Source organism: Cystoisospora suis (genome assembly GCF_002600585.1).
Source record: "Cystoisospora suis strain Wien I chromosome Unknown contig_3462, whole genome shotgun sequence".
NCBI lineage: Eukaryota > Apicomplexa > Conoidasida > Eucoccidiorida > Sarcocystidae > Cystoisospora > Cystoisospora suis.
Window position 1 is genome coordinate 1 of NW_027156257.1, and position 24,507 is coordinate 24,507.

General features: G+C 53.8%; 2 protein-coding genes across 2 annotated transcripts; both read left to right on the forward strand.

The window, feature by feature from the left end:
• The first annotated feature begins 1,252 nt into the window (after nt 1–1,252).
• CSUI_006771 (uncharacterized protein) lies at nt 1,253–12,829 on the forward strand. Its single transcript, XM_068066924.1, has 2 exons — nt 1,253–6,506; nt 7,193–12,829. The coding sequence occupies exons 1-2, from the start codon at nt 1,756–1,758 to the stop codon at nt 12,558–12,560; spliced, it is 10,119 nt and encodes a 3,372-aa protein (XP_067921099.1). The 5' UTR covers nt 1,253–1,755; the 3' UTR covers nt 12,561–12,829.
• A 2,642-nt stretch (nt 12,830–15,471) lies between these two features.
• Nucleotides 15,472–24,507, forward strand: CSUI_006772 (uncharacterized protein). Its single transcript, XM_068066925.1, has 11 exons — nt 15,472–17,958; nt 18,321–18,438; nt 18,821–19,018; nt 19,590–19,673; nt 20,334–20,410; nt 21,029–21,152; nt 21,287–21,518; nt 22,034–22,291; nt 22,989–23,135; nt 23,515–23,608; nt 23,803–24,507. The coding sequence occupies exons 1-11, from the start codon at nt 16,483–16,485 to the stop codon at nt 24,391–24,393; spliced, it is 3,399 nt and encodes a 1,132-aa protein (XP_067921100.1). The 5' UTR covers nt 15,472–16,482; the 3' UTR covers nt 24,394–24,507.

Sequence of the window (24,507 nt, forward strand, 5' to 3'; positions counted from 1 at the left end):
GCTGGCAAGGACGCAGCAGCTTAGGCGCCGCGGTAGTGTAATGCCCGCGCTGCGGCTCTGCGCGACCGTCGCTGTGTGGCGCTTGACGCGAATACGTCGCGCGAACGTGTTAGGTGTGTGTGTCGACCGAAGTGTCTGTTAGTGGGGATGGAGCGTCATCTTTCTCATTGGACCCATACGTGGTGGAAGAGACTAGAGAGGAGCTAGAGTGAATTCTACTGAGTCCTCGGACCGGCAGTTTAACGTGGAGGCGGCATTGGAACAGGCAAACGCCAACTGCACGTTTTGCGGACGGAACTAAGGAATCTAGAGGAGCGGTTGGAGACACAGACGAAAAGTATGAAGCCGTCTACCGCCTGGGCCATGCTTAGCGACAAAGAGAGCTTGAAGCAAATCACGAACAAATTCAAGCTGTGTCAAGTCAGTTGAGCCGGCTTCCGGCGGAGGTGCAGGCGTCCGCAAAGATGAAGACGCTGTTCACTCCAAGGCGCTACACGCAGCGACGGTCGCGCAGAGCCGCAATGCAGGCATTACAGCTTCCCCTAAATTGTACAGCTCAGCTCTTCTATCACAGTTGACCAGCTGCTTGCACTGTTTCCGTAGAAACAGTAGTCTCTCTAGCAAAGTACCGGAATCTCTGGTCGCGTGCCTGCACACGGAATCTCTCTTGCCGTCCCAGAAGGGCCGGTCCACTCGGAACCAGTGTACACTCTCCGCCTCCACCCCCCAGTAGCAGATCCAGCGCCTTCCCGCTACCCTGGCGTCGCTTCTGGCACCACGCGCCCCAGGACCACCGCACGCTCTAGAGCTCAGCTCCCGCTCCCGTAAGCAGCACTCTTTGCTGTCTATAACAGCGTCACTGCAGTCGCTCACCGACTGAATATCAGCGGAGTGAGCACTCCGGCTTCTGTGGGCATATGAGGTACGACAAGTGGCGAGGTTAGAAAACACACACCGGTTGACCAAGTCGCGAACCGGATGGGTCGGTTAATCTCCGGTGGTGTAACATGGGCCCTTTCTGGGCGCTTCAGGCGCCAACGCTGTGCGGGTGGCACTTGTCTCGGAGTTCTAGAAAACAAAGAATGCCTCCGGCCTTCTCGAAGTCATCACCCGAACGAAACACCCCCCGGCGTGCAGTCAAGCGGCCGCCGTGAGGCACACTACGGCTGTTCGCCTTGCCCGCATGCACACTCCGAAGTCTGGTGTCGCAAAGGCGGCGTGCCCGAAAGCTAGCGGGACAGTCCGGACTCTTCCCCGCTCCTGGCAACTTCCTAGACCATGAAAATCCAGGTTGGAGCAGCAAGAACGTGAGCAATGCCGTCGTTCTGCAAGTGTCGGCGTGCAGGGTAAAGGTTAATGAAATGCCTGAAGCTGTCCGCGGGCATGCGGGCCACCCAGAGTTGACGGGCAAGAGCGCCCCGGGAGTAGGCTTTTGTCTGAAGACCCGTATCTGGAGCGCCTCTCGTCTATGTCTTGCTCTACGGTAGCCTGTATAGACGGTGTTAGGCTTGGTCTAGTGGCATTGCTATTTCTTCTTCCGAGCATGTCTTTTCTACGCTCACAGCACACGAGATGCGAACCGAGTCTGTATTCGCTTGCCGGCCTTGAGCTGTAACTGGCATGGGTGCAAAACTGTTTCGTGCGTCAGGTCGACAAACCCAGCCAGGATGAGATATACGGGGACGCGCTCTGCTATAATGCCTGGAAACCACTGAGAGGTACACGTACTCTGCAGTCGGGGTGCGACGAAGTGGAATGGAAGACGAATCAGGTGGCCACAGCTTTTCAAGAAAGAAGGCCGGCGAAGTGAAACACCGGGAATTAACAACACCGGTGTTGATCACTGGAGCAGGAGATCTGACGGAGGCACATTGTGGGGGTGATTTTCGACCATCAGGACCAAGAAACCTGCAGGCCTTCTGGAGTGATAACTCAAAGGTGGGCACCGGATTCCGCAGCGGTGCGGGAATGGCTGGTTCATATACACCCGCAGGGGGTCACGCCCACGAAGAACTTCCAGCCTTGTGCTCTCTATCTTCTTCAATGTGCTCCTCGGGTTTCTTCTCTTCCGTGCCTCCACCTGTATCTTCCTTTCGTTCGCCTCTTCGTCGGGTTGATGGAGACATGGATGTCCCTTCATCTTCCCTCTCTACCACAGCCATACCTGAGACACTGGCATCGACGACGCTAAGCAGGCCCTCTGGAGACGTCGAAGGCCGTCCCGACTGTCCACACGTGGGGAACCGCTCTTCTGACAGGACACGGATACGTGAGTGCGGTCACGATATTGAAGGTGCTTCTCATTTTCGAGCCCCCGCAGTGTTTCCCTCCGCCGTCTCTCCCTCTCCTTCGGCAGCGGCGTCGCTCCTACTCTTCATGAGGACGGGCTTTTTACACCGGAAAACACGACACACTCGCCGCTTTGCGCGTCGGTTCCTTATTCTTGATCGTCACATTCTCTTCTCCTTCAAAACGATTCCTCTCAGGTGCTCCAGCGTTTGCGCCTATACTTCACACCTCGTGTTTGCGCGGGATGCTCTGCCGTTCTCCTCTGCCGTGGGCGCAACCTCTTCTTCCTCGACTGGCCCCTACGTGACCAATGGAAATCAGGAAGAAGAAAATCCTCACGATACAAAACGTACACACGAGTTAGTGTCCACGCAAGATTGCTATGAGCCTTCGCTTCCTAATGTATTTAGGTCTTCATCTCTCTCCCGGTGCTCTACTAAAACGCATTTACTTCCTTCAACAAAGGGAATAGGAGAACTGGGACGTTGCACAACGCCCTCAGATACTCCTTTGCCAAGTACTTGCGCGCCAGGCACAGAGGCAGCCGCTCCCTTTCCTTCCGCACGAGCACCCGAAGTCCAGCCATCAAGCTCCGAGGTGCAGTTCCTGAGAGCTGCTGAGGATAGCCTACCCAGCTTGCCGGGTGAAGAAGCAGGAAGGACAGGAGATCTGAAAGAGCAAGACGAGAGTCACTCAATGGGGAGCATGACTTCTCTGAGTCCGGCGGCGTTTCCACATGATTCTTTGTCAGCAACTACGTTATCAGATGAATTACCGAGAAGTACTCTTCTTCATAGTCAACATCCCAAAATATCAGACTACAAGGTGCTGAGGGAACCGTCACCTGGTGCGTATTCTTCTCTAGCGGTGACAACGGACTGGTCCGCAGCAGATCTGTTCGATTTTTCACAGGCGACGTGTGCATGGGATCTTCGGACGGCGCGGCTTGCGAATTTCTCCTACGATAAACAGCAAAAGGGTTTCACTTGGGTTTTGCACGCACCGAATGTTCTTCAGCTTGGTCAGCAGCAGGAACAATTGCGCAGAAAACAACGACAGCAACAGCACAAAGAACAGAAACTTTTGCTAGCCCATCAGAAACGAATTATTTCAAGAAACGAAAGCTCCTCAGTAGGGTCTCCCACCTTAAATCGCATTGATAAAGGAAATGCCCTCAGCTTGCCGGGAAATCTCCGATCTTTTTACGATGCCTCTAGACATACAAGCTCTCCTGAGCCAGGGGCGAGTACCAAGGAGATACCAGGGGAAACGACAAATCAGCAAAACAGATTCGCTGCCTTCTATCACAAGGCAACGGAGCCTACAGCTTATGTTGATGATCGTCTCGGTTCTTGCTCGGGATCTCCCTACGAGGAAGAAGAGTGTGGACCCTCAGGACTACCTTCGTCGGAGAATGATAAGACTCATCTCGAGCCCGGATTACCCTCACAGCCGCTGTCCTTTACCTCGCTAGGACAAACTGCAGGCCTTCTCTCTCACTATACAGGAGGCAATACTTGTCGGGATGACTCTGGCTCTCAGGCGGAGCGTAGGAGAGAGGGGAAGCTGGGACATCTGAGAAAGAAAATTCGTTCTGTCCGAGGTTCTCATGAGCATGGCAAGCGGTTAAGTGCCTCTCACAGACGTCGTCGCACTTGTGGGAGTCCGTTGAAGAGCGACGGTGATTCGAATGGAGACGTTTCCTCATGCTCCCATCGAAGTTCGTCATCTGTCTGTTCTGCCAGTGGAGGAGAACTTGAGGAAGAAGAAGAGAGATTGCTTCTTGTCACTGCTGGAGGAGAGACGTATGGTCATTCTTCGTATTCCGGCTCCCGAATCGAAGATGACTCATTCACACAGCGCAATACAGGAGACGCTGATGTGGGACGCGCGAGTACTTCTACGCTCCATCCAGAAGATCAGCAAGCTCACGTTCCTTCCCGAATTGATATGCATGGTGTCCAGACACCTCAGCTCCAAAGAGAAACCTCGTGCCCAGCTTTATCACACCAAAGTCATCCTACCATGGCGCGTCGTCAAACTCGCGAAAATCTCTCTTATTTTGATGATCTGTTTCAGTTCCCCGATCTTCCCCCTCCAGCCACGTGCATGGAGACCCTTACTTTCTGTGCACCAGACGTTGTTACAGCACACGACTGGGTTTTTGCCCTGCTTGCGTGCAGTGAGGTAGGATCTCCAGCTGCTCTGTATGTGCATTTCAGGAATCTCCAGCTTTACTCGAATGCCTGCACCGATGGCTTGCCTCATTGGCTCTGGCCAATAGTCGAATGGGCAGAGAAGAAGGAAACGCAACGGAGGGCACAAGCTGCCAAGGCTGGTGCGCTGTCGGTTGGGGTGAGCCGCAACGCCGGCATGGGTCTCAGTCGAGAAAACTCCACAGCAAGTAGCTGGGGCGTGTTTTCCTCGACACCTACAGCTTCGACAGGCGAGCTCCTTTCAAGCATTAACGACGGGTCACAAAAAGAGGATTCGAATTTGCTTCCCTGCATTTCTTCCGACGGAGAAACAGCAGCAGGGCGGATGGAGCGTGTCCCCCGGTCAGACCTAGAAAGTTCAGGTTCGGTGGCTGTTCCGCCGGTGTTCCCGTGGTCTCTTCCGCCGTCAGAGACGACAGGGAGTCGTGAAATCAAGTGGTGTTCAGGGTGTACAAGAGTTAGCCCTGCGGACAACACGTCCCGGCTGACGGCATCTGCTAGCGGACGTGAAGGTACCAAAGAACAAATGCTGTCAGTTTTAGACTGTAGCGAAGGACAAGAAGCAAGGCTTGTGCATCAAAGGCAATACAGAAAGCGGGAGATGGTGAAGCATACCTCCTCCTGTGGAGAGCCCTGTCCTTCCCCTTCTTCGCCGGCTTGGAAGCAATCAGGTGGACGCATGCCTCAGCTGACTGCTTCTCCCGGGAATACGAGGAATGTTGGAGTAGTTGTTAGACCCGGAAAGCGGGTGGGTCTGACCAGAAGGACGCAAGATTGCCGTCCACTCCGTCGAAAAGGGGGAGAAGAGGACAGGGAGTCTCGCAGTGACAAACGTGCACTGAGTCGTTATGTCCAACCGTATCTATTCAACCCTTGGAGCCTTCTACCGCCACCTTCTTCGTCTTCGTGCTCTCTTCTGTCGGTTGTGCTTCATTCTTTCGAAGGAGCTTCGTTCCCTTCAGGGTATACTCCGTACGCGCTTCTCAGTTTCCAGTCATCTCTTTATCCTTGTCTTCTGATTCCAGGAGCACCCGACGCTCCTGCGTCTTCCCCATTCCTCCCCCTCCCTACAGCAGTTGTGTCTCAAACACCGGGCTCCTTTTCGCTCTTCCAAAAACTCTTCTCAAGAGCCGCTCCTCATCCTGTCCCTCCTTTCGGCCCCTGTCGCTTCAGCTTTCGTCCTGCGCCGTGCCTAAATCTTCCTGTTTTCTTCCCGTCCCGGAATCAGCAAGATCTACTAATTCATCTCTACGCAGCTCCTCCACCAAGTCAAAGCCCTAACGTGAGCGCAGGTGCTTCAGGGAAAAAGACCGATAAAAGCACTGCAGACGCGGGTCTCTATTGCAACGGTCGTTCACTCGGTTCAAACCGCACAGGAGTAGAAGAGAAACTGCAAAGTAAGACAGAGGTTTCTTCTCCTTCGCGCTCCATGTCATATTGCTTCCCTCCCTCTAGTCAAGGCCCTCCGGCCCATACCCTTGCCCCTTTTGTCCATTCTCTTCCTTCTTTGTCCTCTCCTTTTTCGTCCACGTCAAATGCAGTCTCCCTTTCTCTTGCCTCTCCTCTTACGTACTATCTCGGCTCTGTTGCGGTCCCAAGTCATCTCTTCGGCACAACCCGACGCCAGAGATTGTCTCTCCCGATTTACTCTTCTTCGTCTCACCCGTTGGAAGATGCATGCCGCACTCTGCCCACAGGGGGACAACAACAGCATAGTACTACAGGATCTCAAGGCAGCCAACAGCTTGCCCGGACTGCCGCGAAAGCTTTAGTCGTTTCTGGTGATAGACTGGAAGTTTCTGTTCTTCTTCCTACTCTTTGGGCGAATTCTCTTCAACCCGTTGAAGAAGTATTTGATACGCCTCAGCCCTTTCTTGATGGCCCCAGCGTCGCGGTCCGAGCTGCTTCCGCTGCAGATGCAGCTGGTGGTGGAGGAGGCAGTTGGCTTCCCGTTCAACAGTTGCTTCTTCAGATTAAGCGTCTCGGTAGATTAAGAGACAGGTACAACTATACGTTTCCAAACCGTAGACAGCCTGGCCCGTAAGAATGTCTTGTGCCAAGCACACCGCACGTCGATATAGTCCACGTTGTTTGTATCTCGGTAGATGTATCGTGCATTCTGTATGACAGAGTTATCCAGATGGGAAACGCGCGAAATCACATGTTAAAAGGTCGGATCCGTCGTGGAGGGTACTCTCAGTTGACCATATCTGTCAGCGGCGCTTCAACTCCTTTCTCACTCAAGCAAACCATTGCCCGCTTTTATAACGATCCTTCTTCGTTTCATGGGTCATCATGAAGATAATGCCACAGAGATATCCCCCACGGGTACTATGTGTGTATGTCGATGGATAGCAGGATCTTACTACGCTGTCTGTCCTCTTTCTTTACTCGCCGACGCCTCTGAGAGCATCATTCTCACTTTTTAAAGGCACTGCGGTGCGTAGAAGCCGGAGACGTTGAGGGAGCCACTGCAGAGATGGATGCGCGCCCTACGTATAAACCCCAGGACGAACTGCTTTCTCACACACAGCTGGAAAATAGAATACGTGTCTGACACTTGCGCTCTTTGACTCGGTATAGTTGTCCATATCGGTGTTTGACATGCCCGCACGCGTGGTGTTCGCTTTCAAACTTCCAGAATACCGGGATTGTTTTACCCTTCCGTTTCTCTTTCTTTTTTTCAGGATTTCGCAGTTTTGCTCATTAGCTGCCTTCATCTTTGAGTTCACGTCGCCGCGCGTATCTTTTTTCTCGTTATTCTATCTCCTCTTTGGTCTTCTCTTCTTCCAGTCCCGTTTCCTCGGGATTGTACTTCTCCCTCTCTTGCTTCTTATCGTCAGCCGGCACCCGGACGCCAGCTCGAGGCTCTTATCATTCCTGTGCGATTTCCCTGTCTTTCTTCTCTTCACTAGTCAACGGACCTTAGCCAGCATTCTCTGTTCTGCCCAACAAGGGGAAGGAAGTCTCGACAATGGTTTCCCGAGAAGCTCAGATGCTTGTGTATGCGCACCAGGTGTCTCTTCGAGTCCTGACACTTCAGGCGCCGCTCAAATGCTCCTCCTTTTGATAAAACATCAACACTGGTGGGCAGTGTCTCCTTCAAACCAGCCTGCCGAGGCGGGTAGTCAAATGCCAGCAGGGAAGAGTGGCTTCGATGCTATCGATCCGCCTAAGGGGAAAGCCGAAGATATCAACGGGCAAACCGGCATATCCAAAGAGTCTTTTCTTACTCCTATCTTTGTTCAAGACGGTGTCCCTTCTTATTCTCCATGTCTGTCTTCATCCGTCTTCCTCACGTCCAAGGAAACAACCAGTAAACCCAAGTCGAGAGATAGCAGTGAAGACGCACAGACAGGAAATAGGGCTGCAATTTTGCCAGCTCAGCATCATTCATTGTATGGAAAGGTTAATATATGTAGCTGTTTCGCTCCGGGTTGTTGCCCGTGGCTTCTTCCTCCACCGCTTCCTCTACTACTTCTTCCGCCGTATGAGAGTAAAGAAGAGACTCTTTGCAAAGATATAACGCGGGGTCTTCTCTCTTGGGTTCATTGGTTTAGAGTGTTGCTTGCGTTTTCCGTTGCCGGGGGGGTCTTACCAGCCTCAAGTTCTCTGTTTGAGATGATCAGTGAAGACTTCTACTGTCGCGATAGTGGGGTGGCGACGGACCACAGCTCTGCCAAGAGAGTGGGAGCAACACATACAGAAGGCCTAAATAAGCTTCAAGCAGGCACAGCTGCTGAGAAGAAGGGCAGCGGAGAAGGAACAAGAAAAGAAAGCGTTGACGGAGGTAGCACAACAGTTAAGGAGGCGAGCCAAATAAAAGCGAACTTAGAAAGGGAAGTCAATTTTCTGAAAGATGCGGGGGAACAAGCAGAACGAAGCATTGAGAATGCTAAAGAAAAGCCGACAGTTGAGACAATCAACGGAGTTCTCTCGTATGCAAATCAAACGATAGGGGCGGAGGAGGTAGAGTTCATGGAATCACCAGTTGAAGACGGTGGCTCTCGCCCTAGTTTCTCTTCTGGTGAAGAAGTTAGGGAGTTTGCTTCTCTCACAGGGGGATGTGACAGCCACCACTTCCTCCAGACTGATAGGCTGGGAAGGGTCACAGGCTCCGGAGCAAGTGAGCCAGACAGACAATATGGGGGGACGACGAGCCCTCGAGGTACGAGCTGTCTCTCTTCCGATGCATCTGCTGGTTCTCGTGCTCCTGTAGGTGAGACTAGAGTTGTACATCAAGCAGGGATGGGAGGGAGGACAAGTGTGCTGGAAGACCAGGGGCCCTCGTCAACTCATGCTGCAGAAAAAGGATCCACAGAGGTTGACAACAGGGCTGCATGCGGCTTCTTTCCGCGAGAGGATCTAGAGAATAACGTGGCATGCGCCCCTGCGGTGGTCGCGCCTAGTGATTCAGGAGAGGAGACGTGTTGGGGGAGGGACAGACAGGGTGAACGGACAGAGAAAACGAGGACAATGGTCAGTAAGATGAAGAGTGATGGTGAGCATCTGGTCGAGCGAGATGAAGGTAAGGCAACAGATCTTTGCGCGGAGGTACATGAAGAACTGCAATACGAGCAGACCGAGGGCACCGGAAAAGAAGAAGCGACTACGGCACTGGCGAGCTACCAGGACATCCAAAAGGATTCGTCAAGGGGACTGGTGGAGGGGGGAGAACCAACCGGGTTGTACGGCTCGAAGGAAGATACTCTGCCTTCTGTCCGTCTTGCTGTCGGAGACAGCACTTCGTCATTTCCGCTGCTCCTTCCTTCTACATCAAGTTCACCGACCCAACGACAGATGTGTAATAACCCTGTAATTGTAGACCGAGACGACGAAATGGAAGATCAACAGGAAGACGAGAACGCGAAGGAAGTGCAGAATGCTCCTCTTGTCCAGGGTGAGCAGCCGGATCACCTGTCGAGGTGTGAGCCCTCCGAGCCTTCTTCCATCGCTCCTCCTGCCTTTTGGGAGGGAAGAAACACCGAGGCGACCTGTTCAGCTCCTCTTCGAAGAAACGGCACCGCGCATACGGACGAGTCTCCACACTCTCCGAGGCGTTCTCATCATCATCATCGTCCAAGCTGGGGACGACATTATCCGCCGACAGAGACGGAAACCGGGAGAGGAAGTTCTAAGCTGTGTACTGTTGGAGATGCCGCAACACAGCAACGCCGACAGTCTGAGGAGGATAAAGAGCTGCGTCGACCGTCACTTGCACATCACGAAGGCCTCTTCAAAGGGGTTGCTCAGTTTGCGAGAAAGTGGGTAAAGAAACACCTGCATTCTACTCATGGTGATGAACGACAGCCTGTTCCTTTCGCTGTTTCCATCAACGGTCATTCTAGGTCTCCTCTCCCGTCAGAAAACCGACCCAACTATCCGGTGGCCGTGAGTTCGGCTACCCGAATTATGGCTAATGAACCTGGAGGGATTTCACGCCCCTCTCCTCGAGAAGACGGTGGTTGGGCGCGTAACTCCAGAGAAATGCGTCTAAACCAAGACATCAAAGAGCAAGAGACACGAGACAAACAGAAGGAGCCACCCGTGTCTGGAGAGGGAAGAGGACTTCTGTGTTTTGACCCGTCAGCATGCGTCCCACTTGCTGCTGGATCGGTGGATCTCTTGCAGTTTGGAGATGTTGAGGACTACTTCGCATACCACTCTCTCGAACAGAAAGGCGAGGATTTTCATCATCCTCCGGCTGTGATCCGGCCATCAGACAACTCGTTGAGACAGCAAGGGAGAGAAGAGGCGAGAGAAGATACAATGACAGTGGCCATTTCTGAATCTGTAAGAGAAGGAAGGTATCATCAAAAAGGAGAAAGAAGAGCGCGATTTTCTGATGATATGCCACAGCCCGCGGAAGGTGGGAAAGTAACGCCCGAGTACGACTCCAGTCCAAGACACCCCCGGTCGCAAAAGGCGGAGACTGCTAACCGGAGGAGACCTCAAAGCCCTGATGTACGAAGGAACGAGAAACAACCTGTACTGAAGACCAGCGTGAAAGAGGGAACAAGCGAATATAGAGAAACAGGGAGTCCTGTGCCACGGAGAATTGGCAGGGGGCAGGAAAGAGGAGGAGATGAAAGGGAGGCCTTCAGAGTGGCGACAGAAAAGGATTGCGGAGTTCTCGGGACTTCTGGTCCTCTCTGTGTCATCTGCGCTGCCTCTCTCACTTCTCCAAACAAATCGTTGTATTTAGACCACCAAAACGACCATGTAACAGACGAACCATTTTCTCAGTCATTTCTGGACAGGTTCATTTTCCCGTACTTCCTCCCAAGGTTCACTCCTCGAGATGCTTCTTTTGGTGCTCTTCTGCCACCTCGAGATCCACCTTTCACGCCTTCCTGCAGTTGTTGGTACGCAAAATACGTGTCCTGCACCTCTTCGACAAGGGAATGTTCTCTTGACGTTTTACCCGCCTGTAGATCGGCTGTTTCCGACAGTAGGAGCCTTGAGAAGACCTCCACTGGTGGAAGACAAGGGCCCGCCGACTCCGCTCGGGGATGCCCCTTGACTGACAGCAGCACAAAGGAGAAGTCATACCTGATACGGGGAAGTCCTTTCTCCGGCAGTAGTTCAGCTTTGCCTGACTCGGGAGGGAGAAAGGGAAGAAAGGCAGGTTTTCCGTGGGGGTTTCGTAGGAGGAAAAACCACCATACCGATCCGGGTCTTCCCTGCGAGCTTCACGTTTTCCGTCCTGCGCCTTTTGATACTCCTTCGTCATGTGCTGCTTGCCTAGAAGCCCTCCTGATTCTTCTGACAAACCGTAGGCCACCACCTGAAGTCGCCGCTTTTGTTTTTTCTAATTTCTCGTCGAAAGTCTTTCCTGCTTGCGTCCCGCTGCAGAGTCCGGAGGGTCCACCTTCCGTGTTAGCAGCATCCCTTTTTTCTCGGTCCAGTTGTAACGAGGCGACCGGAGGCGAAGGGATCGACACGTCGGCGGCATGTCGCTTTGCGATGCTAAGTGACGCCAACCAGGTAGCTGACGGATTGTCCGTGTCCGCTGTCAACGCGTCTTTCGACACGGTGCCTCCTGATGTATTGCCCCCCTCACCGTCAGGAGGGTCATCTCTGCCGGGAGGAGAGTTACTGACACTGTATAAGGATTTCCGGGCATCGGCGTCGAGGTTTCTCGTAAAGCTTTGGCGTTGGGTAGTGTTGGGAGAGAAGGTGTGCAACTTGTTTTCCTGGAAAAATAGAGGAATCACTCAAATAGCCACTATCCTGTTCGCTGGAATGGTGTTGGTTTTGCTTGCTGTGCCTCTTCAGTACATCTTAGTCCTCTGGGTAGTTCATGCCTTTATTGCTGGCCAGAAACGCGGATTATGGAATCTCCTGTCACGACAGTGTGCGTGCCGCCATGTAGAGGCAGCGATCTACCAGATTGTGAGCGCTGAGCGCGCCTCTAGCAACCGACGAAGAAAGGGGACTTCTCCGCCATCCAGCAACAAGAAACGTACCGCCTCTACAACCTCTCTTCGCGCCGATTATGGGGGAGGTGACACGAGCGGGTATGCAGATGGAGTCCGAGCCCAGAAACAAACTGAGCTTCGTGACAGAAGACATTTGGACTCTCCTGCCCTGTTGCGCTTTTTGACTGTGCCCCAACTCCATCAGCTTCAGCGGAGTCTTTGGAGACGGTGTCGCGTCTGGCTCAGTTTAGATATCCTCTCGGAGGCTTTAGACGAAGCACAGGTTGGTGAAGCCGTGCGGCGAGGGCGGACAGAGACGACAGTCAGCACCAGCCGTTGGGCTCGGCCTGACTGGATGACCAACTTGCTGATGCATGCGCCCACAGATGTAACTCATCAGCCAACGGCTATATTGCTACGAGACAGCCGCAGCCTCTTTGCTGGAGGCGAGCTGCTTCCTTCGGAAAATGACGCTATAAACCTGGCTGTCGATACCTCCGGAAGCGCCGCGGTCGAAAGTTGGGAGGGAACGACAGTGACTGGAGCAGAAGACACTCGACCATGTCTTGAGCCGGCCACGCAGGGAGAAGACGATGCCCATGAAACAGATGAAAGCGATGAGTCGGCACAGTGAGGGAGTGTTTCCACAACAGGGGCTCGAGCGGGCAGGAGGAAGCAACTTTGTCTCGGCCTGTTACCTGGGACACATGTGAACGCTGCGTAGCTCGACGGGTCACACGTCATGGCACCATCTCAATTTGTATGTCCGTGTGTTTCATAGACCTTAATTTTTGTCGCCAGGATCGATCCCTTGGTAAAATGAAGTTTTTCTCGCGTGTTCTAGTATAGAGAAGCCACTACCTCTAAGCATGGAACCGAAAAACGCAAACTGTTGAAACAGAGGTATCGCCACTGCGGTGTAACAACTCTGCAAAGCGCTTAGGCAGCGTCGCAGCGGGCTGGAGAGTGTATCAAGCCAAGATGACAGTACTGAATCTTCTCGAACAAAAAGAGGGGATGAATATGACGGGACAGTGTGAAGCCCTCCATGTGGCCGAGCCACAGTTCACACTCCGCGAGTACACAACACCTACGTTGTAACTACTTGCTCGCTCGGAAAGTGACTGACTCCACTCCGATGCTCGCAACCTGTTTTGCCATACTCAGTTCACTATTACAACGTCGCAGACCGTTCCCACAAAATGCCGGCATACCGCCGGCCGCCGGCACACCACTGTGAACAACCTGCCAAGGCGCCTAGCTCAGCTTTTGACTCAAGTCAAGGAGCCACGGCAATTTGTTCCCGTCATCTGCTTGGAATGTGAGGAGCTCAATGGGACACAGCTACCACCACCGCAGAGAGCAAAGGCGACAATCGTCTGCAAGCGATATCGACACTTCAGCACACTATGCGAGGTCAGCTTGAACACCTGGAGAAACCCTGCCGAAGGTGGGTCCAAAATGAGGGATAGCAAGAATCCTCCTTATATTTCCCATAAAAGTAGAAACCGTGAGTCATTCTGACATCCTCAATACGAACTCATGCATCTCAATCCACTCAGGGCCTTTTTGTACAGGGGGTGGAGACCTGCGAGAACGCCTTATACCTCTAGCCCCCGCATAGGCAAGTCCCGCGGTGACTGCAAGCGCCAGAGCTGCCTTCGATCCGAAGGACGACAGCAAACCTCTCTTACTCGGTCGGACTGGATACGTTGGCTGATCTTCAACATCGTCCACCACGTCCACGCTGTTGCCCTCGTCCTCTTGAGGCTCCCATGCGTCTGTTTCCGCAGGGAATGGCGTATGTTCGCCCGAAGCAATCTCTGATTCCTCTGCCTCCCCTTCTCCAACCTGGTTAGTTGGTTCTTTTGAAGATCCTGGTGACGTACTGTCACCTCTCTCAGCGGCGGCTCCTGACACCTCTGTCGCCTCTACTTCTTCGGATTCGTCGTTTCCTTCTTGAGGGGACGCTGGCAACGGGCTGTCATCTTCCTCTGCGACAGCTCCTGGCACCTCCGTTGCTTCCTCTTCCCCAGGTTCGTCAGTCCTCTCTTGGGGAGACCCAGGCGGTTCGGCGTGGCCTTCCTCACCTGCCCCCTGGTCGACGTGTTGCGCGGCAGACTCTCGCGCCAGGTCACCCGAACTGCCAGACTGCGCGGGCTGTGAGTCTTTGGAGGGAACAGGCGTCGCGTCGGATGCAATACTACTGTCTGGTAGAGCCTGCCCGGCCCTCATGTTGCCCTCGTCTGCTTCCTCCGCTTCATTGATAACCCCTTCCTCTGCCACCTCGGATGGCGTACCCCCGACGCCATATCCTGAAGCTTCTACACGGTCTGCGGGCGCACGCTGGGCCCGCTGAGGTGGGTCGCCAGCGAGCAGACCTTGCTGTGCAACGTCATTGTCGAGTTGTTCTTCAGGCGCGAGCTCGCTCTCTCCCTGAAGTTCGTCTTTTGTCTCATCCTTTGCAGTGCCATTGTCCCCCCCGGCTTCGATTCCCTCGCTTCGATTGTCTCCACTAGGGACACCTGACGCAGGATCAATGGGCACGGTTTCTTTGACAACCGCGTTCTGCGAATAAGCTGCTGCTACGGGGACACCTTCCCTCTCACCGCCAAGGACGACCTGGACAAACAATGGCCAGATGACGACCAAAACACTCCAGCGCCGCCGCTGATAAACAGAGGAGAATTTTGCCATTATTCGAGGAGTTCACTTGTTTGTCATGAACGGCTCCGGACAACATGACCCCTGAAGCCCCGAGGATTTCCTCCGCGGCGTTGCGCCGAAGGCCCCAGGCAAAGACCGAGGAGCCGTTCACCAAAATGTAGTCTAGCAAAACCACGTGGGGCTCCCTGTTCCCCCGCGTAGGCGGTCGCAAAACAAACACAAAGTGACCTGGGGCGCGCGCTGGGTTTAGAGACGGCGGAGCTTCGTAACGTAGCGCGTCTCTATGATAATGTCTTGGCTCGGGGCCCACTTCGTGGCGTGCGTTCCGCCTCGCGGTAGGTTGACTGATCCCGTTCACGGCTGTGAGGTAGAACGGTGCGGACAAACTGGCTTTGTGGGCCACTTCGTATAACGGCCGGTGCTGTTGGCGCTTCGGGACACTGGCGCGGACTGTAACCATGGTGCGTAGTATAGCGCGTTCTCGTTTGCTAATTCAGTCCGCGGAAGTGATGTGCTTTCATGCTTGTGACTATCTAGCGAGGCTTTGTTCGCTGCCACAGTCTGTGGCCGTGAAACACGCGGGCTCTGGGCTGCCGCCTGCTGTTTGAGCCTAGAAGCGGGAACACGTCCGCAAGAATATCAGTATGTACTATGATACTTCCCGTTAGAATACTCCAATCAGGACAACAGTTCCAAGTCCTCCCCTCTCTCACATTTGTGGCCTGCCCCGGGGCTAGGGAAGTGAGGCAGTAGGCGAACACGGCGCCCTCTGCGGAACGGAAGGGGACACGTGCAGCCGGTTGGTGGCTCCAGGCCTCCTACCTGCTATTCCAAGTTTGCAGTAACCCACCACGGTGGCAAGTCCAAAGCTTGTAGGGAGCGTCCGTATTTCTTGCACTGCTGCTGTTCTCGACCGGTTTCACCGCCACCAAAGATGCACTCCTACACCAGTACACTCCTGGCTGGCACACCAGCTGACGCCTGCGCCCGCTGCCTGTGTCCGACAAGCGGATAGGCCAAGACAGCGGCCCTCAAGTCTTCATTCGGCCACCCGGAGGGATTAACGCACTCTGGTCCGATAAACCTTCACGTGTTTCCTTTCAAACAGTAAACTCTAGCTGACAAGTCAGATGACCGTCCCAACAAACATCGAGAGCGTTGTGCTGCGACGAGTCAGCAAATCCAAGCATGTACCTACGGCCTGCACACTTCGGCTACCCCTCGTCGGTGAGCAATTCATCTGCAAACAGATGAGTCGCAGCGAGATACGACCTGATTTTCTAGCAGAGAAGTCAGAGGTGGTTTCCTGTGCACTGCAGCCTTCTGGAGTGGCCGTCTCGAAGCAGTGGGAGGACTGACGACGCATTTGATTTCTTCACCGTGATTCAGCATGCAAAGCCGCCTTCTTAGAATTGAGGGCTCCTCGTTCCACAATGGAAGCCGTCAAGCTGCAGCGAAACAATGGCGTAACAAGTGCAAACAGACAACCGGCTGCTGCGGTGGCTTCTTTTTCCAGCGGGGGCGAAGAGTCTGTTTTTCGTCACCGGATCTCGGGTCCCTGTAGGTTGGTTCTCCGCTCTCCGCAGGCATCCACTGGATGCCCCGTCCCTAGCAGGCTTTCCAACGTTCACAGCCGTACGTCAATATAGTTGGTGCGTGTCCGTCAACAAGCCTCCAGCCGGGGCCGCGTGAAGGCCGCAGTCGGGGCTTCCTCGGAGTCCAGTATCACCTTGGGAGGCCAAGGAAAAAGGGTGCCGACCACAGGCGTCACTAGTCGTGCGCTTCGAGTGGAAGAGGCAAACAATTCCAGTCGCGGACTCCCCTCCATTCCGGTGACGGGCAACAACGGCTGATGGAGCTCACAACGTTGTTACGGAAGGTGTCGATCCATGGCTGCTCTAGCCCCTGCTGTGTGTACAGTTGAGACATGTAAGGCTCTGCTCGTGCCTGTTTGCTGCTTTGCTTGCCTTTGTTTCCACTCGACGATGGAGGAGAGGGAGGACGGCCTGGTGCGATCGCTGGCTTGTATACTTCCACACTTGCAAGTAGTCTTCGGCCTGACTCAGGTTACAAGGAAAGACGCCCTCCGTGGAGTCTGCAGCAGGACATGTGTCTATCGATCTCTGCCACTTCTCGTCTTTGGCGGGGCAGTGCATCTTCTTCTTGCGTCTGCCCTTTTTTCTCAAGCACTCTCGAGGGGTGCGTATCCGCCTTCTTTCGGCCGCATAAGTCTGCAACCCAACAGCGAGTCAGAGTCCTTGCCACGCGTCTCGAAGGTCCCCTGGGAAAGCATTCGCCCTTCTTGGCGACCGTCTTTTCTGTCCTCGCGTGGTGCTCCCTCATTCAGGAAGAAACTCTTCGGATGCCTCTCGCCGTACGCACTGAGACACTTGCGACGTTCAAAGCTGGGGAAAGCTCGCCCTTCCTCTCGTGCTTCAACAGCAAGCCCCGGTTGCAAGTCTCCCTCTACTTTGTCTTCGACCTCTGCAAGTCCGACAGCCGATACATGGCGTACTGACAGAGCCGCGCACACTCGTAGCAGCTGGGCACAGAATGAGGTCAGCAGCAGCAACGACGAAAGAGGGGGTCAACGCAGGAATAGAAGGAGGGAGGAGAGCGGCCTTTGGGGTGGACCGAAACAAAGAGAATATCTTTCTAGGCAGGACACGGAACGTATTAACGAGAAATCAAGAGACAGGAAGAAAGAAAAAGAAGGCCACACGGGGAAATGCTATATTCCGAGAGACTTCCCTGCTTCCCCCTCTCGGAAAAGAAAACGGCAGGTGGATCGTAGCGCTTTGCACGCAAGAGGACGGGTCTCAACAATCCACGAGCAGCAAAAAGCGAAACAAGGACACTTCAAGAAAATTCCAGTTCCTGGTGCTGAAAGGGCTACGCCCTGGAGAAAAAGGACCGGGATCCTGTATGTTTTCTCGACGATATCCTACTCGCCTTCAAACAAAATGAGCACTCGTCTCCTTAGGTCCCAGGGACGAAGATGGAAGGACACAGGGCCTCTCCTGAGCTCCCAGCAAAACGGAGCTGATCCGCGGCTTTGGGGGACAGTCTTAAGCTTCGAAGGCAGAAGACGGGAGACAGAGTTCTGGCGCCCCTCTATGTTAGAAACACCAGTGTTTTTCTTGGGACGTGCTCCTCGACTGCCGTGTCTTCCTTGCACGAAACAACGCCCAAGTGTTGATCCATTCTGCAGGAGAGGGCAGGGAGGGAAATCGGGGTCTGAGGGGATGCGGTTTTCTAGGGACTCTTGTCTGACAAGGTTGATGATGATGAACGCGGTACCTCCAGGAACAGCGTTCGAGAAAAAGGTCTTCGAGTGCGCAGACAATCCTATAGACTCTATGCCGGTGAGAGCCACACAAAGGGTGTGCTCCATGCCGGTAACAATGGCATCAGTCGTTTGGCAAAGACCCTGTTGTTTGGTGGTTTCTTCTGTGCACCTCTGGTCTATTCTTCGCCAGTCTGGACACCAGCTATCTCAGGGCCCAACGCGGTTTGAAGGACAGACCATCACTTTCACGACAGTTTCGCTTACATGAGTTTCCTCTGTGCACCATATATGACTCCAGGGACGCAGCTGAAGCAAACCTCCTGTAGGGAGAGGCAAGAGCGCCTACAGCTCTGAGGGGAGCTATACGTTGTAGGTGTCTCCAAGATGTATTCTGACTTGTTCCCGTTTATGGGGTGTGTCCCTATCATTACTTCACAGTGGGAGACGTACGTGCCGTTCTATAAGATGCACTCCTTGGAGGATAATACGTGGCTACAGTTCATGAAAGGCAACTGGACGTACGCTGATGGGCGCAAGATGTTCGACAAACCTGCAGGTGCTGAGGCGGAGTTTTTCTTTCCTCCCTCACAGTTGTTCTCAGCACTTCTCCAAACTCTGTTAAAGTAACGTTCCGTGAGCTCCGATGTCTCAGCCCAGTTTGGTCTAGAACATCACTGTACAGGCACTGGATGTATCTAGAGCTGCAGCTATGTCAGTGCGCCCTCACGTCCCTTTCTTCCTCTTTGTGGCCACCCACAGAGAAAACTCGTCTTTTCTTGAGTTGGTCCCCTCTCTTTCTGGACACGTGATCTTGAATGCCGAACAGAGCAAGAGAGAGTTGCGACACTCTTCGCATATGAACCGCGCGCGTTTTTTTTCTGTTTGTCTCTTGACGTTGGTGCCTGCTATTCTTGTGCTTTTTCCCATGTCGCTGTTAGGAGTTATTGATGGTGGTCAGGCAGCGTACGACGGACTGGGTACCTCCCTACCGCTCAATCCTCTCGTTAGAGATCGTCAGCGAGCGCAACCGATCCCGAAACATCTCGACCATGGCGTGGAATTTCGGGAAACGGTTGATCGTCCGCATCGCATCTGTTTTGATCGTATGCCCTCTGGCAGCCAGGATGTTTACTTCGGTGAGCGCCTAGTTGGGCTCCTGCTCAGCCATCTCATCCCCCCTGCGTCTCTTCTCTTTCTCGTGTCTACTGCGCGCTGTGCCGATCACTTCCACGGCAACACGTGTTCTGAGAGATACACGGTCGATACTACAGCCATGTACAGCTGTGGAACCTTTTGCATTGCCTGCGCTCGACCTATTCTTCACGTACCTACTATTGTACAGATTGTAGGTTATGGTCTCCTAGTCGCCGTTCCCCTGGGATATGCATCGAGGTGGTTGTGGGGAGTTGGATGCCACGCTAGACGTAGTGAAACGCCCGCTGGCGTTGCGTACGAGGGACTTCATGGCAGGTGCTGCGTTTCCGATCTCTAACCAGTTACTGCTTTTAGCACCGTCCTATGTGTCTCTACGACAGGCGGCCTGCACCTTCGCAGAGCTTCCGCTAGCCTTGCAGTTCCGTTCCTCGCTAGGCGACTTCATAGATTTTCTTTCACGGGGATGTTCTCTGCACTCAGTTCATTTCCGAGTGTAAGACGTGCTTAGCACGCTGGCTCCTTTTAAAGGCCTGCTGCTGTTTGCCCTTTCAGGCGAGACTGACGTAGACTTGGAGGAGCGGTTGTGGGGTGCTTTTCACCATCAAAACGCACTGGAAGAACAAGGCGCGGAAACAGGTATTTTCTGTCAGGCGGAGAACCCCCGCACAGCGGTTCTCAGCTCGTGTTCGTGATGCCCAAAGGCCCCTGGTGTGGGTTTAGGCTGTGAATGGCCGTTCTCTTTCGGGATGGCGAGGCTTGGGAGTACCTAGTATAAGAGACGTGCTTGCCACTTCTCCCGGCGTCAGTAGAGAAGGTGAAGTGGGGGACACACACTAGGAGACGACTCTAGACAGCTTGTAGCAGGCTCTGCTGTCTCGCTGTCAATGATATTTGCTAGAGTGTAGCCGAGTCTCACTTTCGTCATTAATGCATTGTGGCATATTAGCATCTGATTCACCAGGACACTCCGTGCAAGCGGACAGTCGATAAGTTCACGTGATATTTCGCTACCGGAGACAACACTTCAGTCGGCCTGCATGTACCATTCTGGCTGGGACGGACTGGTTGTGCTGAGGGTGCCAACCGGGTAGCCAGCAGGAGTAATGGAGACTGCGGGTGTGTGCTCTTTCGTGTAAACACTCGGGTGCCTGCTGCCTCTCATGCATATCTGTTACGATCTTTCATGCACCTGAGAACCTACTTGTACCCTATGCGCTTCGATTCACTGAGCACAATGAGAGATCCCTGCGCGCAGAGGCTCGTAAATATTCCACCGGTTGGTTCATGTGTTTGCAGGCTGGCGTGACATATTACCTCAGTACGATCCAAGCGAGATGCCTGTTCCGTGGACTCACGCGAAAAGCGAATTTATTGTAGGTTCCTTATAAGATCATGGCCGGGGGCGTACCATCTGTCAACTGCTCTACACGCCGCCGCACTTGCGTTCCTCAAGTGCAGCGCAGTGAAGAAACTGATTCTTGACATTTCTCATTGAAATACTTCTGGTCGGTCAACAGCGACCAGCGGGTTCGAAAGCTAGGCACCTTCAAGGACCACGGAGACAAGACAGTGCAGTACGGACAGCTACCTGATGACAGTAGACTCGGGGGATATTGTGAAGGTAGCTATGCACACCTTCAGAAGATTGTCGATATCTTTTCCTAGAGTCTTCTCTGGCCTCCAGTGGAGCTCCGTGACGCTCCCTGACACCCGACCCGGGCCACCATAGGCGACGGATGATCTCCGAGTGTCGTCGGTGGCTTCAGTCCCGCCGAAGCTGTCCGGCTTTTTTCATGGCTGTCTCATCCTCCTATCTGCGCGCACGTGTGCGTCCCCTGTCTGAGCTTTACTCCCTCTAGGGCAGTCCCTGTCCCCACTACTGTAGACCGTGATACAAGCACTATCAGTGACTAGACCACGCGAAGCAAACGCGAGGTTCGATTGCCTTCAGTGCGTCAGCGCTTTTCTGCGGTTCTTGACATGTTTCTCAGGAGATGCCCTATAACTCAAGAGATCCTTCCAGTGGACCACCCATTGCTCCGCTGGAGTTTGACATGGCAGCGGCGGGACGATTCGGCGGGTATTTCTTGGACCCGGGCTGGACTCGACAGTTTGGTAAATGCCCGTTTGCGTGGCTGTTTTCACGAGCCCTCCAAATGCTTGTAATATGCGGGAGCTTGATATTCGAAGGACGACACACCCGAATTGCCTCCGTGGCTCCTCGGATCTTTTTGCGCTGTTCAATACAGATTACGTCGAGCAGTACATCGAAATGCGAAAATGGGACGAAGAGGAGATGGAACAGGACGAGGAAGTCGAGGCGGACAGTGTGCAGCCGCAGTCAGATGTCGACAATCCCTCTTCTCATCTCGACACCGGGAAGAGAAAACAGAAGAAGAAACGTCGGAAACACAAGTGGTTAGATGATCCCGTTTTTCGGGAGGCTTACGAACGCGGTCAGCTCATTATTCGCACAAGATAGTAAGTATAGAAGTTTCCTGCTCCGAGTGTCGAGGGGTGTGCAGCTCGCTTTTTCCCCGAGGAATCAAGACGAGCGAAGGAAACTTGCAAAGAAGCGATACACATCTACGGGCGCCGGCCGGCACCCGGCACCATGGGGCTCAAAATCTGTCTCAGCTGAGGCAGTAACAGCTTGCGTGGCCATGCGGGGGTGGACGCCAGAACCGGCGTAAATCGGCCACTCTAAGGCATCCCCTGCCTGTGTAGATATAGCATACTGGAAGCCACTCCGCCGAAGTGTGCATACGACATTCGTTCTTGTGCGTGCACATAACAGGGCGATCACAAAGGCAAGAACGCCCTGACCTCTGTTTCCATCTACAGAACCGTGTCGCTTGTGGTTGTCTTCCGACATTAGTAGCTCGTTTGAAAGGCACCAGCCAATGTCCCGGACGGCGCACAGAGCTGTCCAACGTGCCCGTAAACATAGCGACAGGGTATTCGTGGGTGTATGCTTCTGGTTGTTGTGTGTACAGTGCGGATATACGACAACATCCTGTGTACAAAAAGGCAATATACGAAGGTGCGACGCACGATTCAGCTGTCATCGCGACCAACAGGGCGACTCCAGATACGATTGTAGATATGTGGCTAGGCAAGGACGTGGCGGCGGACCTACCCAAAGTAGGCGGCTACGACCACGAGGGAGGCGGTTGTTGGAATTGTCCTGAAGGAGAGGGCAAGACAATCGCGATCAACATGTTCATGGAGGATGTGGTACCTCACGGCAACTGGTGAGGAAGCGCCTGCACGACCGCCTAGACAGCAGACTCCGCTTTGGAAAAAGGACATGGCATGCTGGCCATAGGCAGGAGAGCGGGGTGATGCTCTTCCGGTGCCCTACCCGAATAGGAAATTCTGTCTGCCTAACTACGGCTGCAAGAGACCGTCTCAGGAGCCATTCTCTTATTCCGCACCTCTGCGGAGCTTCCTCGAACAACATCTCCTATGACTGAAGTTGCCTGGGATATTGCACAAGTTCCCCCGCAGTCCTCTCACAGTGACACTCCTACTCACCGTGTGGCGCTGTGCTTAGACTGTTACCCCGTCTTCAGCACCGGTGACTGCATAGCAGTGTTCGTCACGAGCTGCGGTCAGAGTGCGACGTATCATCAAGCGAGCTGAGTTTTTAGCAGGTCCTACATGCGGCGGCTGGGGTTGACCTTGACCTTAGAGCGTTGTATGGTACAAAGGGATCTCTCTTACTCAGGTCTTCACTACATGAGGGATTTTTTGATGCTTTGTTAGCCAAGGAGGTACGATACTTGCGCGTAAGCGCGTCAGTGTTACAGTGGGCGGCACAGAGGAGATTCGCGGAAGATGGAGACGAAGGAGTTGCCTAACGTGACACTGGTGGGGCCGCAGACTTGGACCCATACTCTCCGGTGTCCCTGCTGTCTCGCTGTCCTTGTGGCGACTTTTTCTTCTCAGCTACATGTCTCCGAAAATGACGAAGGAAGAGATGGCTGAGATGTGGCACTACTGGATGACGGAGGCACATCGAGAGGGCAGATATACCGACTTCAGCACCGAAATCGGCTGCTACTCAGATATCGAATACGAAGACCGAGCAGACCGGTGAGCTAGGTTCTGCTGCCTACTTCTCGGCATCCACACGCCTCAGTGATGTGCAGGACCGCCGAGCATGCCTACGTGGACGGAGTTTCTGTGGAGACCTGTACATTTTTGACGTTTCCTTTCTCTCGGCCGTTATGAGTTCTTTTGCACTCAAGAAGTGAGACGAAAAATCTGTCGTTTTTTGCTGTGGCCTGGCAAGCTATCAAGAAGCTTGCCACATCACATAGACTTCGGTCTAGCCTTGTCTGGACGTGAACAAAGGTTACAGGCCGAACTTCACATCGACTCACACCAGAAATCTCTCGAAGGACGAAGAACCTCGAGTAGCGGTGTGCTAAGTACGTCCTTTCTCTTGCTGAGGGTGCTTGTTTCTTTGTAGGCGGAAGTTCCCCAGACTCATGGCTCTGTACAAACCACTTTGGTCACACCGAAAGTATGGTGACGAATTTGGAGATGCTCTCCGTCCAAGCCACGTAAGAAAGAGCATCTCCTTCGAAACGCGCGGAGCACCAAAGCTCGCTCCTCGGTTTCGTTCCAGGAGGATTTTGCGCTTCCGTCACGAAGACACACCGGGCACGGGACAGCCCCGATCAAAGAATACTGTCCGCTGCGGCTGCTGTAGTGTTCATGCGCTTGCATCACTTTGAGTGTATCTTGTTCTCTTCAGACACCCCCGGACACAGCTTTTAGTGAGTTTGGAGCTCCGTTGTTCGGGCTGAACCAGCCTGGCCCGCGGTCAGGACCGGACCCATTTTTCTGTCCCGGAGAGCGCTCTGTGCGTCGGCTGACGGCCAAAGACGGTTTTGCTTCAAAAAACAGCGCGAGGCGCCAGAAGCGTCATCGCGGTGAGCAGCTCCTATTCACCCGTGGCTCCAAAGTGCATCCTCTCACAGAGGCACAAGATTACGACGGCGCAAAAAGAGAGCGACTCAGAGCTGGAGAGGAAGATGGCAAAGACCAGAAGGAGGCCTTGCCGTTTGAGGGAGATCCATCAGATTCCTGTGGCGTCCAGGAGGGACGCTACACTGGCTTACGCGAGACGGATCTTGGTAACCGTACCGGTGTAGCGCAGATTCTGTGCTCCTATGAGGGCCCGCTTTGCGGCAGTTTCCCTGATGGCGGGAGCCGTACAGCGGGGGAAAGGGGGGGGAACCAGTCTCCGGTCAATGAGGAAGGTCTGAATTTCTTGGACGACTATGACTTCGTGGGGTGGCATGGTCGAGGAAGCCGCGGAACCCCAACCGCGGACAGGAAGTGAGCTAGACGTGACAATGGCGTTCAGACTTTTGAACATTGTAAGCTGAGCCACGTAATGGATACTCAGAGGGTCCAAAATGAACTTACCTGGGACTGTAATGCGTGTGCTGTGATG

What these genes read in the sequence shown, in the direction of transcription:
- CSUI_006771 (XM_068066924.1), top strand. Translation starts at nt 1,756, where the DNA reads ATGGAAGACGAATCAGGTGGCCACAGCTTTTCAAGAAAGAAGGCCGGC. An exon ending in CTCGGTAGATTAAGAGACAG is followed by an intron (nt 6,507 to 7,192) that starts GTACAACTATAC and finishes TCTTTTTTTCAG; the next exon opens with GATTTCGCAGTTTTGCTCAT.
- CSUI_006772 (XM_068066925.1), top strand. Translation starts at nt 16,483, where the DNA reads ATGGCTGCTCTAGCCCCTGCTGTGTGTACAGTTGAGACATGTAAGGCT. An exon ending in CTCATTATTCGCACAAGATA is followed by an intron (nt 21,519 to 22,033) that starts GTAAGTATAGAA and finishes TTGTGTGTACAG; the next exon opens with TGCGGATATACGACAACATC. An exon ending in ATGCTCTCCGTCCAAGCCAC is followed by an intron (nt 23,609 to 23,802) that starts GTAAGAAAGAGC and finishes TGTTCTCTTCAG; the next exon opens with ACACCCCCGGACACAGCTTT.